Source organism: Tachypleus tridentatus, chromosome 13, assembly GCF_004210375.1.
Source record: "Tachypleus tridentatus isolate NWPU-2018 chromosome 13, ASM421037v1, whole genome shotgun sequence".
NCBI lineage: Eukaryota > Metazoa > Arthropoda > Merostomata > Xiphosura > Limulidae > Tachypleus > Tachypleus tridentatus.
In genome coordinates this window covers 15729406-15749695 of record NC_134837.1, presented here as the reverse complement: position 1 = coordinate 15749695, position 20290 = coordinate 15729406, and the positions used below count along the sequence as shown (strand labels likewise).

Below are 20290 nucleotides of genomic sequence, written 5' to 3'. Positions count from 1 at the left end.
AGAAGTAACTAAGTCTACCTTTGAGATTAAAGAAGTAACTAAGTCTACCTTTTAGACTGAAGAAGTAACTAAGTCTACCTTTTAGACTGAAGAAGTAAATAAGTCTACCTTTTAGACTGAAGAAGTAAATAAGCCTACCTTTTAGACTGAAGAAGTAAATAAGCCTACCTTTTAGACTGAAGAAGTAACTAAGTCTACCTTTTAGACTGAAGAAGTAACTAAGTCTACCTTTCAGACTGAAGAAGTAAATAAGTCTACCTTTTAGACTGAAGAAGTAAATAAGTCTACCTTTGAGATTAAAGAAGTAAATAAGTCTACCTTTGAGATTAAAGAAGTAACTAAGTCTACCTTTAGATTGAAGAAGTAACTAAGTCTACCTTTAGACTGAAGAAGTAACTAAGTCTACCTTTAGACTGAAGAAGTAACTAAGTCTACCTTTAGACTGAAGAAGTAAATAAGTCTACCTTTTAGACTGAAGAAGTAAATAAGCCTACCTTTTAGACTGAAGAAGTAAATAAGTCTACCTTTGAGATTAAAGAAGTAAATAAGTCTACCTTTGAGATTAAAGAAGTAACTAAGTCTACCTTTTAGACTGAAGAAGTACATAAGTCTACTTTTTAGACTGAAGAAGTAACTAAGTCTACCTTTTAGACTGAAGAAGTAACTAAGTCTACCTTTGAGATTAAAGAAGTAACTAAGTTTACCTTTGAGACTGAAGAAGTAAATAAGTCTGCTTTTGAGGTTCGAAAAGAACAAAAACAACAAATCTAATTTCATGACTCGAAAAGACAAAGAAATTACTGTTTGAAACTCAGAAAGCGAAGAAATAACAGATTCTAAATCTGAGACCCAGAATTCGAAGAAATAACTCAGAATAACTACTACAATGAGCTATTGCAACCGCTTTAAGAAACTGTTTATTGAACAACAGAACTCAACAAAGGTCATGTGCGCTGACGTGACCTATTATGTGACACTTAACCTCAACTTTGACGTTGAAATGATCCCTTTGCTTTGATAATCTGTTAATTATTTCAGGCGAGACCTCCCGAGTTAAACATGAAGACATCATTTGATACATCTCATTGGATAAACAACAACAGTTACCGGTTAAGATCCACAAAGAACAAAGGTAACATCATAAATAGATCAAAAGATGTTGGGTTAAAAACGAAAAGAGTCGTTCTAAACATGGAATATCAGATTGTTGCAATATGTAGTTAACAGTCACAAGTTGCATGATTCAACACAACAACAACTAACTACTTTCACTTTTCTACAACCACCAACATTAACATTCACTTGTCATTTTATTGTCTTTGCTACAACAACATGAATATATATATTTCATTGTTTCTTTGTTACACCATCTAACATTAATATTTTTCCCTATGTTTCATTGTCTCTTAGTTACGACATATAATAATAATATTCATCCCATGTTTGATTGTTTCTTAGTTACGACATATAGCATTAACATTCATTACATGTTTCATTGTTTCTTAGTTACGACATATAGCATTAACATTCACTACATGTTTCATTGTTTCTTAGTTACGACATATAGCATTAACATTCACTACATGTTTCATTGTTTCTTAGTTACGACACATAGCATTAACATTCACTACATGTTTGATTGTTTCTTAGTTACGACATATAGCATTAACATTCATTACGTTTCATTGTTTCTTAGTTACGACATAGAGCATTAACATTCATTACACGTTTCATTGATTTTAGTTACAACATTTAACATTAATATTTACCCCATGTTTCATTGTTTCTTAGTTACAACATCCAACATTAATATTTACCCCATGTTTCATTGTTTCTTAGTTACAACATCCAACATTAATATTTACCCTATGTTTCATTGTTTCTTAGTTACAACATCTAACATTAATATTCAACACACGTTTCATTGTTTCTTAGTTACGACATGTAATATTAATATTAATTTCATGTTTCATTGCTTATTTGCTACGACATACAATATGAATATTAAACCAATGTTTCCGTCAACTAGTTCTAAAATACAAAATTAAAGATGGCGCAGAACACAGTAACTAAATCACCCAGATGATTTATGTATAAGTTTCTGAAGATACGAATTAAAGAACGTCAATTCAAACAAATCAAACAAAAGTAACCTTAAAAATTCATTTGTTAAATTTCCTTCAGATTTATAGAAAGTTTATTAACAGAAACGTTAGTTGCAGGACAACTTCGATTGTAAGTTATTTCTAGTCAAACATAAGTAACCTTAACAATCCATTTGTCAAATTTCCTCCAGATTTATAGAAAGTGTATTAACAGAAACGCCAGTTGAAGGACAACTTTGATTGTAAGTTATTTCTAGTCAAATAAGACTTTATCTACCGTACCATCTACAAGATACAATGTTTAACAGAAGATTTACTGGTCTAGATTTGATTTATGAGACATAAATATTAATAGCATTGGTTTTATTAATAAAAAAGGACCGGCATGGCCAGGTGGTTAAGACGCTTGACTCGTAATCTGTGAGTTGAGGGTTCGAATCCTCGTCACACCCCTTTCTGCCGTGGACGCATTATAATGTGACGGTCAATCTCATTATTCTTTGGTAAAAGAATATTCCAAGAGTTGGCGGTGGTTAGTGATGACTATCTGCTTTCCCTCTAGTCTTACACTACTAAAGTATGGACAGTTAGCGCAGATAGCCCTAATGTAGCTTTGCACAAAATCCAAAAACAAATGTATTGATAAAAATAGATATAAGCCTAGGACATTAAAAATCTTTCAGAGCTCTTTAAAAAAATTAGTTTAAAATCATATACAGGGTGTTCGGAAAGTCACTGTGCAGTTTTGTAATCATATTTTGTTCAGTCGATTTCAAGCCAGCAACTGATAGCGGTGTGTAGAAACAAAATAAGAAGGATCCAAGCCTGTACTGATCCCAACGGGGGTCACTTTCAACATTGTTTATAACTGTCATTCATATTTACCTCCAGTATTCTATATTGAAACATGTCTGTTAGTAAATATATAAGTGCACAGTAACTTTCCAAACACCCTGTATAAATACACTACGTTTAGTGTGTATCAAATAATATAAAAAGAATAACTTGTGTCATAATTCTGTACAAGTTAAGGATAATGATAAGAATCCTGAGATACAGTGGATTGTGAGTGGATTATTATTTATTTATTCTTTAAACTTTATAAGAACTTTCTGACCACTTATATGGACATCATCAAGTAAAGTGATGTTGGTTAAGTGGTTTTTCACAATACCCTTTTGACCAGATCGGATTTCTTGATAGAGAAATGTTATCTAAAAATCATTTGATTCCTTGTTTTGAATTTCTCACAAAGCTACACGAGGGCTATCTGCGCTAGCCGTCCATAATTTAGCAGTGTAAGACGAGAGAGAAGGCAGCTAGTCATGACCACTCACCGCTAACTCTTGGGCTACTTTTTTACCTACGAATAGTGAGATTGACCTTTACTTTATAACGCCCCCAAGGCTGAAAGGGCTAGAATGCTTGGTGTGACGGGGATTCAAACCCGCGACCCTCAGATTATAAGTCGAGTGTCTTAACCACCTGGCCATCCTGTGCAAAAAACAGTTTTTATAGCATTGTTTTAGGTCTGTTTAGGTAAGCATGAAACTGAGATTGGGTTTGCTGATTTTATCCATTATGGGCAGTAAAGTGTAATAATATGTGTTGAATTGGAATGTTTTAACTTAAGAAAGTGAGCAGAGTAATAAAACAATTAGAAGGTTAAGATAGGCCCTTTAGTGCAGAGATGTATGTCTGCGGACTTACAACGCTAGAAGCCGGATCTCGATACCCGTGGCGGGTAGAGAAAAGATAACTCATTGTGCATCTCTGTGCTTAAGTTCTAACGAAAAAAAATCTCGAAATCACTAGATGGTTCGTCTGAATTAATATATGTGTAACCTGACTTAACCTTGATAAAATTAAAAGTTATTATAATTTGTCCATATTACATTTCTCAACATGATTTACTATAAAGATGGCTGTAACGTATAACTATTGACATAAGAAAATAACACCTGTTTTGACAGAAATTAGCTATAAAATAACAGCCTTCCTGACATAAGCAACGGATAGTTTAATAATTTAGTTCGTCTAACGTTCACACGATAAAAACAATGCTACGTTGAAAATTATACAACTGCCATTTAACATCCACTTGCTAGTTTATAATAATGCTTAGTTTATCAAATATAAAAGAATTTAAATTAGTTTTAGGTCCTTAAGCTCAGGTTGTATTCGTTAGCCACTAAAATATGTTGATTGTGTTAGATGACCTAGTGATGACCGACTTCTTTGTTGCAAACGCTATTTAATTGTTAGTAAACAAAGTAACTCGGATAATTTATCTGCCTAAACGCATCATCGATAGCCAATTCTGGGACTATTTTTATCAGATCGAATAGTAGGATTTGACAGCTACTTTTATAGCGCACGAATGTCCCAAAATGCATAACGCGTTTTCATAACAACGGATCGCGATCGAGAAAGTCTTGGGATTCATAACCTGACCCAATAATTACTGGGCCACGCTTCGCCCAGTCTTACTAAGATAACTAGGTAAAAAGGTTAGAAATTTTGTTTGTAAAGGTTATGAGGTTACTTCAAACATACGTTTGTTTGGTGTTCGTACTGTTCCTTAAATTCTGACATTCACTATCGTTATTTTTAAAGTTAGCATGAGAAAAATGACACTATCACGGAAACCAAAGTTAACATGTGTTGATGTTATAAAATACGTTGTGAGACCTATCAGTCCCTCGCTGATACAGCGGTAAGTCTACGGATTTACAACGCTAAAATCAGGGGTTCGATTCCCCTCGGTATGCTCAGCAGATAGCCCGATGTAGCTTTGCTATTAGAAAATCACACACACACATACATGAGACCTACCCACAAAAACCAGCAAGGTAGGAAGAAGAAGACGACAGAACCATCTGATGTACAGCATCCCTCTTTTGGTCCTCTGTGCAGGACCACGCTGATCCACTGGCGCTTCCAACTAACAAACAGCCGGCTTATTTTCTCCGGTACGCTATCCGGGAGCGCCGAATAACATTACGAGTGTTCTACGACTGCGCGGGGTCATTTTTGTCCCATGATACCTAGCGGCGGCACACACACTCACTCAATTTCATGTTTCCTTGCATCTTATCGAAGTTCAAGTGACAATTCTCATGTGCCATTCGCTTTTCGTTTTTTGCACTTTGTCTGTGGTTACTTCTTCGTAATTGTGAACGTATTGCGAGCCAAACGTTCAGTTTCTATCACCTATTTCGTCTAAAGAATTAGTAAAACACAGTAAGATTTTTTGTCAAGTTATAACAAGGTAATTTGTTTTAAAACCATGGAAAACCATCGGTTATCTTAAATTATAGCGACATCTATACGAATACCCTTATATTCAATTATTCAGTTTCCGAAACTACCGCCTGGGTATTTCTCTGGCGGGCAAATTCAAATTTTGCTTCAAAGTTTAATCGGACAATATACCACGTGCCCTGTGCTACAGCGCCACTCAACGATAAGTATTTGCGGTTACTATTGCGAAGAACGCGTCCGACTCAGGACGCGATGAGCGAGCTACGCAGCAACTTCCAGCATTCTTGGCAAGACAGAAGACTAACTAGCAAGCACGTCGCGGTAGTAGATCCACGCATATGACTGCTTATTAAAGAAACACTTTAAAAAAATCAAGAATTATAACGAAAGGATTATTAGAATGACCTTAAGCCGGGGATAACAGAGTGGACATCGAGCAGCTAAACGAAACGTTAATTACGCGGGAAGAAAAGGAAACTGTCAATGTTAGTCAGTCCTCATCATGTCTAGTCTTCACTACTTCCTGTTGCTACTTACCTCTTGTTGTTGGATTCTTATGCAAGGAGTCAAAGCTAAAGGTAAGAACAATCCTCTTCATAAGCTAGTATTAAATAAAATAACAGTCTCGTCCTAGTTTATATTATATTAATAGTTTGGTTGCTGTCAAGTACAAAGTTACACAATGTCTATGCTCTGTCCAATACGCGTATCGAAAGTTGATTTTTAGCATGGTAAGCCTGCATACTTTGCCACGGAGCCATTGTGGGGGACTATAATATTAATAATAATTCATAGTGTATTAGGGTAAACTAATACAAACAAGTACTGAGTGTTACAATTGTAACTGGTAAAGTGAACAAAACCTTACAGTTCAAGTTCTGGTTTGTTATCCAATTCTTTGCTTCTGGGGTTACAAAACCGGTGTGACGGACCACCAAGGATGGATGATAGTGTCAGGGGAGCAATGGGATTCAAAATACTTTTAATATACTTAAAATCAATAGACTCATTGTGTGGGGGTCTCACTCAGGATAGAGAATGTTCTGGGTGGTCCTGAAAAACTGGGAATTCGTGTTTTACCGCTAATTTATTGAAATGTTTGTTTACCAACATTTATACAGTTACTGCGACGGAAAGTTTGCGCCCCAGCACAAGTTTAACAGTTATTTTACTGAGTTCACTGTCTTCCAACGCTTTGTAGTTGCTGTAAGAAAATATTTGTTTTCAAGCGTTTCCCCGTTATTGTACTTATACGCTTGTTCTTCAACGTTTTACTGTAATTGTGCTTATACGTTTGTTCTTCAACGTTTTACTGTTATTGTGCTTATACGCTTGTTCCTCAACGTTTTACTGTTATTGTGCTTATACGCTTGATCTTCAACGTTTTACTGTTATTGTGCTTATACGTTTGTTCTTCAACGTTTTACTGTTATTGTGCTTATACGTTTGTTCTTCAACGTTTTACTGTTATTGTGCTTATACGCTTGTTCTTCAACGTTTTACTGTTATTGTGCTTATACGTTTGTTCTTCAACGTTTTACTGTTATTGTGCTTATACGCTTGTTCTTCAACGTTTTACTGTTATTGTACTTATACGCTTGTTCTTCAACGTTTTACTGTTATTGTACTTATACGCTTGTTCTTCAACGTTTTACTGTTATTGTACTTATACGCTTGTTCTTCAACGTTTTACTGTTATTGTACTTATACGCTTGTTCTTCAACGTTTTACTGTTATTGTACTTATACGCTTGTTCTTCAACGTTTTACTGTTATTGTACTTATACGCTTGTTCTTCAACGTTTTACTGTTATTGTGCTTATACGCTTGTTCTTCAATGTGTTACTGTTATTGTACTTATACGCTTGTTCTTCAACGTTTTACTGTTATTGTACTTATACGCTTGATCCTCAATGTGTTACTGTTATTGTGCTTATACGCTTGTTCTTCAACGTTTTACTGTTATTGTACTTATACGCTTGTTCTTCAACGTTTTATTGTTATTGTACTTATACGTTGTTAACTTTTACTTGTGCTTATACGCTTGATCTTCAATGTGTTACTGTTATTGTGCTTATACGCTTGTTCTTCAACGTTTTACTGTTATTGTGCTTATACGCTTGTTCTTCAACGTTTTACTGTTATTGTGCTTATACGCTTGTTCTTCAACGTTTTACTGTTATTGTGCTTATACGCTTGTTCTTCAACGTTTTACTGTTATTGTACTTATACGCTTGTTCTTCAACGTTTTACTGTTATTGTGCTTATACGCTTGTTCTTCAACGTTTTACTGTTATTGTACTTATACGCTTGTTCTTCAACGTTTTACTGTTATTGTACTTATACGCTTGTTCTTCAACGTTTTACTGTTATTGTGCTTATACGCTTGTTCTTCAACGTTTTACTGTTATTGTGCTTATACGCTTGTTCTTCAACGTTTTACTGTTATTGTACTTATACGCTTGTTCTTCAACGTTTTACTGTTATTGTACTTATACGCTTGATCTTCAACGTTTTACTGTAATTGTGCTTATACGTTTGTTCTTCAACGTTTTACTGTTATTGTACTTATACGCTTGTTCTTCAACGTTTTACTGTTATTGTACTTATACGTTTGTTCTTCAATGTGTTACTGTTATTGTACTTATACGCTTGATCTTCAACGTTTTACTGTTATTGTGCTTATACGTTTGTTCTTCAACGTTTTACTGTTATTGTGCTTATACGTTTGTTCTTCAACGTTTTACTGTAATTGTGCTTATACGTTTGTTCTTCAACGTTTTACTGTTATTGTGCTTATACGCTTGTTCTTCAACGTTTTACTGTTATTGTGCTTATACGTTTGTTCTTCAACGTTTTACTGTTATTGTGCTTATACGTTTGTTCATCAACGTTTTACTGTTATTGTACTTATACGCTTGTTCTTCAACGTTTTAACGTTATTGTACTTATACGTTTGTTCTTCAATGTTTTACTGTTATTGTACTTATACGCTTGATCTTCAACGTTTTACTGTTATTGTGCTTATACGCTTGTTCTTCAACGTTTTACTGTTATTGTGCTTATACGTTTGTTCTTCAACGTTTTACTGTTATTGTGCTTATACGTTTGTTCTTCAACGTTTTACTGTTATTGTACTTATACGCTTGTTCTTCAACGTTTTAACGCTTCTATATGGAAGTTTTTCACACAAATGTATATACAGTGTATCGAAGTGTGCGTTTGATAAGATACGTTATTATAACAACATGCTTTTTATCTAGCTTTTTACAGTCAGTTATGTGGAAATTATTGTTTTGTTAAGTTTTATACTTACTGTAATGAAATGTTTGTTTTCCAGCATTTTACAGTTATTTATCGAAATTCTTGTCCTAATGCCTTACAGTTACATGACTGAAATTCGTAATTTCAACATATTACAGTTGTTTTGAAAATTCGACTACAAATGTAACAGTCGATGCTCCAACCTCTTGGTTTTGCCAAGTCAGCGGGCTATTTTAGGGTGGATGATCTCTTGGATATTTCTGTCACAAACTCTTTCCCAAACGATGCCAAAAAATCTATACTTTAAATAAAAACATATTTACTTGGAAGTGCCTATGATAAAGAAATAGGTCGGATGGTACAGAGTTTTCGTTAGATATCGATTGAATGTACACGCCTTAAGATCGCGAGATGCATTTTTTCGCTTATTTCTTTTTTTAGAAAAACCAGAAAAGAGGTCATCAGACCCCTGACGATGTCTGAGAGGTTTATGTAGAGGGCTCGAATATAAGCCAGTGAGTACTTCACTTGTTTTTAGTTATCGGAGGAGAATTATCCGTCTTTTTTCCAAACCAACGGAATATTTTCCTCTGATTATGCAAGAAATCTCAACTTTAGACTCTAAATGGACAAGCATAAGACTATTATGGGAAAGCATAACCACCAACCCAAAGACGACAAGACCAGCTCATCCAGAAATTCCATTACATGGCTAGTTGCTCACGTTAATGTATTTCGGTATCACTTAGCCTCATGCACAAATTGATTTTGTAATGAACTCCAACATAAATGGTAGGTATGTGAGATAGCAATGGTATAAAGACGTAAACCAAGGAAACAACAATAAACTTACTAACTTATCTAGAACATTTGATTTTAAATTTGTTTCTGTAAATGTCTTCCGCTTCTAGTACAAAAAGAGTTCTCTCTACTTTTCCATTAACTAAGTTACACGTATTTACAAGATGTACATTATCTACATAGAACAATGGTTTACAAAATTTAGGCAATGAATTTCAAATTTAATATTACACAACCCCCGGATGTGGAAAAGAAATAGTCCATTTTTTTTGCTATCTTTGGACTTCAAACACGAACCACCTGGCTTAGGTATCATTACTTTATATTTATAAGATTGTTGTAAAACAATCTGGCCATGCTGGGCGTTTTGAATAAAACCAGGTTATATTAACGTAGTATTTAAATTTAACTTTATTTTACTTTGCTTTTATCGTTAATGTTGAAATATTTTCTTCAGTTTTTATCAACTAGTTTTAGTAGTTAATCGTAAATATTCGGGATAACATTAAAATATGTTAACAACAGAATAATATTTTAAAATAATTCATCTTTTAAAGTGTTTCTCGGTATTGATATACATGTAAAAGTCTATCATTTTCCTAACGCACAGAACGTTTCCTACTGATATAAAGTTTTATTTTATTTCGCCCACAGTAATTTCCCCGTACATTATTTTCCTAATGCATGATATTTTTGAACCGATACAAGGCCGGCGTGGCCAAGCGTGTTAAGGCGTGCGACTCGTAATCTGAGGGTCGCGGATTCGCATCCCCGTCGCGCCAAACATGCTCGCCCTTTCAGCCGTGGGGGCGTTATAATGTTACGGTCAATCCCACTATTTGTTGGTAAAAGAGTAGCCCAAGAGTTGGCGGTGGGTGGTGATGACTAGCTGCCTTCCCTCTAGTCTTACACTGCTAAATTAGGGACGGCTAGCACAGATAGCCCTCGAGTAGCTTTGTGCGAAATTCAAAAAACAAACAAACAAACCGATACACACCTCTATAATATCCCTAACACACAGTACTATTCAATAACAATGTCACACTACATCATTTTCCTAACGCAAAATAATTTCCCTGAACTGACTCAAACCTACATCAATTTCGTAACGCATGTGACTTTTTCCGTACTTATGTAAAGCTCTGTCTTTCTATTAGCGCACCCAAATTTCCTGCATTGATGTGGAGCTCTATAATTTTCCTAACTTATTATACAGGATGTTCAGAAAGTCACTGTGCAGTTTTGTAATCATATTTTATTCAGTCTATTTCAAGCCAGCAGCTGATAGCAGTGTTTAGAAACAAAATAAGAAGGATCCAGACCTGTACTGATGCCAGTGGGGATCACTTTCAACATTGTTTATAATTGTCATTCATATTTACCTCCTGTATTCTATATCGAAACATGTCTGTTAATAAATATATAAGTGCACAGTGACTTTCCGAACACCCTGTAGTTTCCAAGCACTGATTTAAAACTTCATCTTTTCCAAACCCCAAATACTTTCCATTCTGACGTAACACAATGTGTAGTGTGTATGCAAACACCAGCAGAGATTTATTTCCAAGAAAATATATACAGCTATTGCTAGAAAGAGTGAACTTGCCAACGTTGTTTGTCACTTACTGCCATGTAAATGGTGATAAAACAAAAAGAAATACGCCGTTCTTTGAAGGTAAAACTTTGTTTGGCAGTTTTTCCTCGCTGTATTAATCATGGTCACGATAAGAGAAATCCTGTGGATTTAACCTGGCGTAGGTTATGGGTTTTTGAATTCCCAAAGTTCCAAAAGTTATAAGAAGTTATATCTTCACTGATGGTTAGAAAGATAGGTAAAAAATGTCATTTGTGAAAGATCAAGACAGCTTACATGAAAAATTTACATATTAAAAATTGCGATATAAAACCTATGAAGGAAGATTAAGTTAAACCAAGGTCAAAAGAAGACAAAGTTCGAGAAAGATTAGCTGTTTTTTTTATTTTTCTCTGAAAAGTAAGCTGTGTCTCTTTGGAAGACGCGTGGAAATAAATGTCTGTTTGGAAGACGCGTGGAAATAAATGTCTGTTTGGAAGACGTGTGGAAATAAATGTCTGTTTGGAAGACATGTGGAAATAAATGTCTGTTTGGAAGACGTGTGGAAATAAATGTCTCTTTGGAAGACATGTGGAAATGAATGTCTGTTTGGAAGACGTGTGGAAATAGATGTCTGTTTGGAAGACGTGTGGAAATAGATGTCTGTTTGGAAGACGTGTGGAAATAGATGTCTGTTTGGAAGACGTGTGGAAATAAATGTCTGTTTGGAAGACGTGTGGAAATAAATGTCTGTTTGGAAGACGTGTGGAAATAGATGTCTGTTTGGAAGACGTGTGGAAATAAATGTCTGTTTGGAAGACGTGTGGAAATAAATGTCTCTTTGGAAGACGTGTGGAAATAAATGTCTCTTTGGAAGACGTGTGGAAATAAATGTCTGTTTGGAAGACGTGTGGAAATAAATGTCTGTTTGGAAGACGTGTGGAAATAAATGTCTGTTTGGAAGACGTGTGGAAATAAATGTCTCTTTGGAAGACGTGTGGAAATAAATGTCTGTTTGGAAGACGTGTGGAAATAAATGTCTGTTTGGAAGACGTGTGGAAATAAATGTCTCTTTGGAAGACGTGTGGAAATAAATGTCTGTTTGGAAGACGTGTGGAAATAAATGTCTGTTTGGAAGACGTGTGGAAATAAATGTCTCTTTGGAAGACGTGTGGAAATAAATGTCTGTTTGGAAGACGTGTGGAAATAAATGTCTGTTTGGAAGACGTGTGGAAATAGATGTCTGTTTGGAAGACGTGTGGAAATAGATGTCTGTTTGGAAGACGTGTGAAATAAATGTCTGTTTGGAAGACGTGTGGAAATAAATGTCTGTTTGGAAGACGTGTGGAAATAAATGTCTGTTTGGAAGACGTGTGGAAATAAATGTCTGTTTGGAAGACGTGTGGAAATAAATGTCTCTTTGGAAGACGTGTGGAAATAAATGTCTCTTTGGAAGACGTGTGGAAATAAATGTCTGTTTGGAAGACGTGTGGAAATAGATGTCTGTTTGGAAGACGTGTGGAAATAAATGTCTGTTTGGAAGACGTGTGGAAATAAATGTCTCTTTGGAAGACGTGTGGAAATAAATGTCTGTTTGGAAGACGTGTGGAAATAAATGTCTGTTTGGAAGACGTGTGGAAATAAATGTCTGTTTGGAAGACGTGTGGAAATAAATGTCTGTTTGGAAGACGTGTGGAAATAAATGTCTGTTTGGAAGACGTGTGGAAATAAATGTCTGTTTGGAAGACGTGTGGAAATAAATGTCTGTTTGGAAGACGTGTGGAAATAAATGTCTCTTTGGAAGACGTGTGGAAATAAATGTCTCTTTGGAAGACGTGTGGAAATAAATGTCTCTTTGGAAGACGTGTGGAAATAAATGTCTCTTTGGAAGATGCGTGGAAATAAATGTCTCTTTGGAAGACGTGTGGAAATAAATGTCTCTTTGGAAGACATGTGGAAATAAATGTCTGTTTGGAAGACGTGTGGAAATAAATGTCTGTTTGGAAGACGTGTGGAAATAAATGTCTGTTTGGAAGACGTGTGGAAATAAATGTCTGTTTGGAAGACGTGTGGAAATAAATGTCTCTTTGGAAGACGTGTGGAAATAAATGTCTCTTTGGAAGACGTGTGGAAATAAATGTCTCTTTGGAAGACGTGTGGAAATAAATGTCTCTTTGGAAGATGCGTGGAAATAAATGTCTCTTTGGAAGACGTGTGGAAATAGATGTCTGTTTGGAAGACGTGTGGAAATAGATGTCTGTTTGGAAGACGTGTGGAAATAGATGTCTGTTTGGAAGACGTGTGGAAATAAATGTCTGTTTGGAAGACGTGTGGAAATAAATGTCTCTTTGGAAGACGTGTGGAAATAAATGTCTCTTTGGAAGACATGTGGAAATAAATGTCTGTTTGGAAGACGCGTGGAAATGAATGTCTGTTTGGAAGACGCGTGGAAATGAATGTCTGTTTGGAAGACGCGTGGAAATAAATGTCTGTTTGGAAGACATGCGGAAATAAATGTCTGTTTGGAAGACGTGTGGAAATAGATGTCTGTTTGGAAGACGTGTGGAAATAAATGTCTGTTTGGAAGACGTGTGGAAATAAATGTCTGTTTGGAAGACGTGTGGAAATAAATGTCTGTTTGGAAGACGTGTGGAAATAAATGTCTGTTTGGAAGACGTGTGGAAATAAATGTCTGTTTGGAAGACGTGGAAATAAATGTCTGTTTGGAAGACGTGTGGAAATAAATGTCTGTTTGGAAGACGTGTGGAAATAAATGTCTGTTTGGAAGACGTGTGGAAATAAATGTCTGTTTGGAAGACGTGTGGAAATAAATGTCTGTTTGGAAGACGCGTGGAAATAAATGTCTGTTTGGAAGACGCGTGGAAATAAATGTCTCTTTGGAAGACGTGTGGAAATAAATGTCTGTTTGGAAGACGTGTGGAAATAAATGTCTGTTTGGAAGACGTGTGGAAATAAATGTCTCTTTGGAAGACGTCTGGAAATAAATGTCTGTTTGGAAGACGTGTGGAAATAAATGTCTCTTTGGAAGACGTGTGGAAATAAATGTCTGTTTGGAAGACGTGTGGAAATAAATGTCTGTTTGGAAGACGTGTGGAAATAAATGTCTCTTTGGAAGACGTGTGGAAATAAATGTCTCTTTGGAAGACGTCTGGAAATAAATGTCTGTTTGGAAGACGTGTGAAATAAATGTCTCTTTGGAAGACGTGTGGAAATAAATGTCTGTTTGGAAGACGTGTGGAAATAAATGTCTGTTTGGAAGACGCGTGGAAATAAATGTCCGTTTGGAAGACGTGTGGAAATAAATGTCTGTTTGGAAGACGTGTGGAAATAAATGTCTGTTTGGAAGACGCATGGAAATAAATGTCCGTTTGGAAGACGTGTGGAAATAAATGTCTGTTTGGAAGACGTGTGGAAATAAATGTCTCTTTGGAAGACATGTGGAAATAAATGTCTGTTTGGAAGACGCGTGGAAATAAATGTCTGTTTGGAAGACGTGTGGAAATAAATGTCTCTTTGGAAGACGTGTGGAAATAAATGTCTGTTTGGAAGACGTGTGGAAATAAATGTCTCTTTGGAAGACGTGTGGAAATAAATGTCTGTTTGGAAGACGCGTGGAAATAAATGTCTGTTTGGAAGACGCGTGGAAATAAATGTCTCTTTGGAAGACGCGTGGAAATAAATGTCCGTTTGGAAGACGTGTGGAAATAAATGTCTGTTTGGAAGACGTGTGGAAATAAATGTCTGTTTGGAAGACGCGTGGAAATAAATGTCCGTTTGGAAGACGTGTGGAAATAAATGTCTGTTTGGAAGACGTGTGGAAATAAATGTCTGTTTGGAAGACATGTGGAAATAAATGTCTGTTTGGAAGACGTGTGGAAATAAATGTCTCTTTGGAAGACGTGTGGAAATAAATGTCTGTTTGGAAGACGTGTGGAAATAAATGTCTCTTTGGAAGACGTGTGGAAATAAATGTCTCTTTGGAAGACGTGTGGAAATAAATGTCTGTTTGGAAGACGTGTGGAAATAAATGTCTGTTTGGAAGACGTGTGGAAATAAATGTCTGTTTGGAAGACGTCTGGAAATAAATGTCTGTTTGGAAGACGTGTGGAAATAAATGTCTGTTTGGAAGACGTGTGGAAATAAATGTCTGTTTGGAAGACGTGTGGAAATAAATGTCTGTTTGGAAGACGCGTGGAAATAGATGTCTCTTTGGAAGACGCGTGGAAATAAATGTCTGTTTGGAAGACGTGTGGAAATAAATGTCTGTTTGGAAGACGTGTGGAAATAAATGTCTCTTTGGAAGACGTGTGGAAATAAATGTCTCTTTGGAAGACGTGTGGAAATAAATGTCTCTTTGGAAGACGTGTGGAAATAAATGTCTCTTTGGAAGACGTGTGGAAATAAATGTCTGTTTGGAAGACGTGTGGAAATAAATGTCTGTTTGGAAGACGTGTGGAAATAAATGTCTCTTTGGAAGACGTCTGGAAATAAATGTCTGTTTGGAAGACGTGTGGAAATAAATGTCTCTTTGGAAGACGTGTGGAAATAAATGTCTGTTTGGAAGACGCGTGGAAATAAATGTCTGTTTGGAAGACGCGTGGAAATAAATGTCCGTTTGGAAGACGCGTGGAAATAGATGTCTCTTTGGAAGACGTGTGGAAATAAATGTCTCTTTGGAAGACGTGTGGAAATAAATGTCTGTTTGGAAGACGCGTGGAAATAAATGTCTGTTTGGAAGACGCGTGGAAATGAATGTCCGTTTGGAAGACGTGTGGAAATAAATGTCTCTTTGGAAGACGTGTGGAAATAAATGTCTGTTTGGAAGACGTGGAAATAAATGTCCGTTTGGAAGACGTGTGGAAATAAATGTCTGTTTGGAAGACGCGTGGAAATAAATGTCTGTTTGGAAGACGCGTGGAAATGAATGTCTGTTTGGAAGACGCGTGGAAATAAATGTCTCTTTGGAAGACGTGTGGAAATAAATGTCTCTTTGGAAGACGCGTGGAAATAAATGTCTCTTTGGAAGATGCGTGGAAATAAATGTCTCTTTGGAAGACGTGTGGAAATAAATGTCTCTTTGGAAGACGCGTGGAAATAAATGTCTCTTTGGAAGACGTGTGGAAATAAATGTCTCTTTGGAAGACATGTGGAAATAAATGTCTGTTTGGAAGACGCGTGGAAATAAATGTCTGTTTGGAAGACGCGTGGAAATAAATGTCTCTTTGGAAGACATGTGGAAATAAATGTCTGTTTGGAAGACGTGTGGAAATAAATGTCTCTTTGGAAGACGCGTGGAAATAAATGTCTGTTTGGAAGACGCGTGTGAAATAAATGTCTGTTTGGAAGACGTGGAAATGAATGTCTGTTTGGAAGACGCGTGGAAATAAATGTCTCTTTGGAAGACGCGTGGAAATGAATGTCCGTTTGGAAGACGTGTGGAAATAAATGTCTGTTTGGAAGACGTGTGGAAATAAATGTCTGTTTGGAAGACGCGTGGAAATGAATGTCCGTTTGGAAGACGTGTGGAAATAAATGTCTGTTTGGAAGACGTGTGGAAATAAATGTCTGTTTGGAAGACATGTGGAAATAAATGTCTGTTTGGAAGACGTGTGGAAATAAATGTCTCTTTGGAAGACGTGGAAATAAATGTCTGTTTGGAAGACGTGTGGAAATAAATGTCTCTTTGGAAGACGTGTGGAAATAAATGTCTCTTTGGAAGACGTGTGGAAATAAATGTCTGTTTGGAAGACGTGTGGAAATAAATGTCTGTTTGGAAGACGTGTGGAAATAAATGTCTGTTTGGAAGACGTGTGGAAATAAATGTCTGTTTGGAAGACGTGTGGAAATAAATGTCTGTTTGGAAGACGTCTGGAAATAAATGTCTGTTTGGAAGACGTGTGGAAATAAATGTCTGTTTGGAAGACGCGTGGAAATAAATGTCTCTTTGGAAGACGTGTGGAAATAAATGTCTGTTTGGAAGACGTGGAAATAAATGTCTCTTTGAAGACGTCTGGAAATAAATGTCTCTTTGGAAGACATGTGGAAATAAATGTTTGTTTGGAAGACGCGTGGAAATGAATGTCTGTTTGGAAGACGTGTGGAAATAAATGTCTCTTTGGAAGACGCGTGGAAATAAATGTCTGTTTGGAAGACGCGTGGAAATAAATGTCTGTTTGGAAGACGCGTGGAAATGAATGTCTGTTTGGAAGACGCGTGGAAATAAATGTCTGTTTGGAAGACATGCGGAAATAAATGTCTCTTTGGAAGACGCGTGGAAATGAATGTCTCTTTGGAAGACGTGTGGAAATAAATGTCTGTTTGGAAGACGTGTGGAAATAAATGTCTCTTTGGAAGACGTCTGGAAATAAATGTCTCTTTGGAAGACATGTGGAAATAAATGTTTGTTTGGAAGACGCGTGGAAATGAATGTCTGTTTGGAAGACGTGTGGAAATAAATGTCTCTTTGGAAGACGCGTGGAAATGAATGTCTGTTTGGAAGACGTGTGGAAATAAATGTTTGTTTGGAAGACGTGTGGGAATAAATCTCTGTTTGGAAGATGTGGTGGAGCAAACGCATGCTTGAAAGCTTTGGAGAAATTAATGGCGTTGGAGATGTTATGAAATGAGACTATTTTTAGAGTCATTATAGGATAAATATCTCTTGGAAGATTTAGTGGAAAGTTTTTTAATAAGATGTTGTGGAATCAATGATTTTTCGGAAAGTTTGGAGCAAATGTTTATTACTATTCACAAAGTAACTATTGCTTGGAAGGTTTTGTAGAATAAATGTCTGTTTGGAAGACGTGTGGAAATAGATGTCTGTTTGGAAGACGTGTGGAAATAGATGTCTGTTTGGAAGACGTGTGGAAATAAATGTCTGTTTGGAAGACGTGTGGAAATAAATGTCTGTTTGGAAGACGTGTGGAAATAAATGTCTGTTTGGAAGACGTGTGGAAATAAATGTCTGTTTGGAAGACGTGTGGAAATAAATGTCTGTTTGGAAGACGTGTGGAAATAAATGTCTCTTTGGAAGACGTGTGGAAATAAATGTCTCTTTGGAAGACGTGTGGAAATAAATGTCTCTTTGGAAGACGTGTGGAAATAAATGTCTCTTTGGAAGATGCGTGGAAATAAATGTCTCTTTGGAAGACGTGTGGAAATAGATGTCTGTTTGGAAGACGTGTGGAAATAAATGTCTGTTTGGAAGACGTGTGGAAATAAATGTCTGTTTGGAAGATGTGTGGAAATAAATGTCTGTTTGGAAGACGTGTGGAAATAAATGTCTGTTTGGAAGACGTGTGGAAATAAATGTCTGTTTGGAAGACGTGTGGAAATAAATGTCTGTTTGGAAGACGTGTGGAAATAAATGTCTGTTTGGAAGACGTGTGGAAATAAATGTCTGTTTGGAAGACGTGTGGAAATAAATGTCTGTTTGGAAGACGTGTGGAAATAAATGTCTGTTTGGAAGACGTGTGGAAATAAATGTCTGTTTGGAAGACGTGTGGAAATAAATGTCTGTTTGGAAGACGTGTGGAAATAAATGTCTGTTTGGAAGACGTGTGGAAATAAATGTCTGTTTGGAAGACGTGTGGAAATAAATGTCTGTTTGGAAGACGTGTGGAAATAAATGTCTGTTTGGAAGACGTGTGGAAATAAATGTCTGTTTGGAAGACGTGTGGAAATAAATGTCTGTTTGGAAGACGTGTGGAAATAAATGTCTGTTTGGAAGACGTGTGGAAATAAATGTCTGTTTGGAAGACGCGTGGAAATAAATGTCTGTTTGGAAGACGCGTGGAAATAAATGTCTCTTTGGAAGACGTGTGGAAATAAATGTCTGTTTGGAAGACGCGTGGAAATAAATGTCTGTTTGGAAGACGTGTGGAAATAAATGTCTGTTTGGAAGACGTGTGGAAATAAATGTCTGTTTGGAAGACGTGTGGAAATAAATGTCCGTTTGGAAGACGTGTGGAAATAAATGTCTGTTTGGAAGACGCGTGGAAATAGATGTCTCTTTGGAAGACATGTGGAAATAAATGTCTGTTTGGAAGACGCGTGGAAATAAATGTCTGTTTGGAAGACGTGTGGAAATAAATGTCTCTTTGGAAGACGTGTGGAAATAAATGTCTGTTTGGAAGACGTGTGGAAATAAATGTCTCTTTGGAAGACGTGTGGAAATAAATGTCTGTTTGGAAGACGCGTGGAAATGAATGTCTGTTTGGAAGACGCGTGGAAATAAATGTCTCTTTGGAAGACGCGTGGAAATGAATGTCCGTTTGGAAGACGTGTGGAAATAAATGTCTGTTTGGAAGACGTGTGGAAATAAATGTCTGTTTGGAAGACGCGTGGAAATGAATGTCCGTTTGGAAGACGTGTGGAAATAAATGTCTGTTTGGAAGACGTGTGGAAATAAATGTCTGTTTGGAAGACATGTGGAAATAAATGTCTGTTTGGAAGACGTGTGGAAATAAATGTCTCTTTGGAAGACGTGTGGAAATAAATGTCTGTTTGGAAGACGTGTGGAAATAAATGTCTCTTTGGAAGACGTGTGGAAATAAATGTCTCTTTGGAAGACGTGTGGAAATAAATGTCTGTTTGGAAGACGTGTGGAAATAAATGTCTGTTTGGAAGACGTGTGGAAATAAATGTCTGTTTGGAAGACGTCTGGAAATAAATGTCTGTTTGGAAGACGTGTGGAAATAAATGTCTGTTTGGAAGACGTGTGGAAATAAATGTCTGTTTGGAAGACGCGTGGAAATAAATGTCTGTTTGGAAGACGCGTGGAAATAGATGTCTCTTTGGAAGACGCGTGGAAATAAATGTCTGTTTGGAAGACGTGTGGAAATAAATGTCTGTTTGGAAGACGTGTGGAAATAAATGTCTCTTTGGAAGACGTGTGGAAATAAATGTCTCTTTGGAAGACGTCTGGAAATAAATGTCTCTTTGGAAGACGTGTGGAAATAAATGTCTCTTTGGAAGACGTGTGGAAATAAATGTCTGTTTGGAAGACGTGTGGAAATAAATGTCTGTTTGGAAGACGTGTGGAAATAAATGTCTCTTTGGAAGACGTCTGGAAATAAATGTCTGTTTGGAAGACGTGTGGAAATAAATGTCTCTTTGGAAGACGTGTGGAAATAAATGTCTGTTTGGAAGACGCGTGGAAATAAATGTCTGTTTGGAAGACGCGTGGAAATGAATGTCCGTTTGGAAGACGCGTGGAAATAGATGTCTCTTTGGAAGACGTGTGGAAATAAATGTCTCTTTGG

The 20290-nt window shown here is 36.4% G+C and overlaps 2 protein-coding genes across 4 annotated transcripts in view; one reads left to right on the top strand and one right to left on the bottom strand.

Annotated features, from left to right (window-relative positions):
- LOC143239467 (uncharacterized) overlaps window positions 1-5092 on the bottom strand; it is a 386069-nt gene extending 380977 nt beyond the window's left edge. For both annotated transcript variants that reach the window (XM_076480554.1, XM_076480555.1), the window contains exon 1: window positions 4941-5092. In XM_076480554.1, coding sequence (XP_076336669.1) covers window positions 4941-4998 — 58 coding nt within the window. In that variant the 5' untranslated portion in view covers window positions 4999-5092. The remainder of the gene's footprint in view (window positions 1-4940) is intronic.
- A 471-nt stretch (window positions 5093-5563) lies between these two features.
- Window positions 5564-20290, top strand: part of LOC143240531 (hemicentin-1-like) — a 173883-nt gene continuing 159156 nt past the window's right edge. The window contains exon 1 of one of the 2 annotated variants that reach the window (XM_076483116.1): window positions 5564-5947. In XM_076483116.1, the coding sequence (XP_076339231.1) occupies window positions 5872-5947 (76 nt within the window). In that variant the 5' untranslated portion in view covers window positions 5564-5871. The remainder of the gene's footprint in view (window positions 5948-20290) is intronic. The other variant, XM_076483117.1, reaches the window with a different exon arrangement.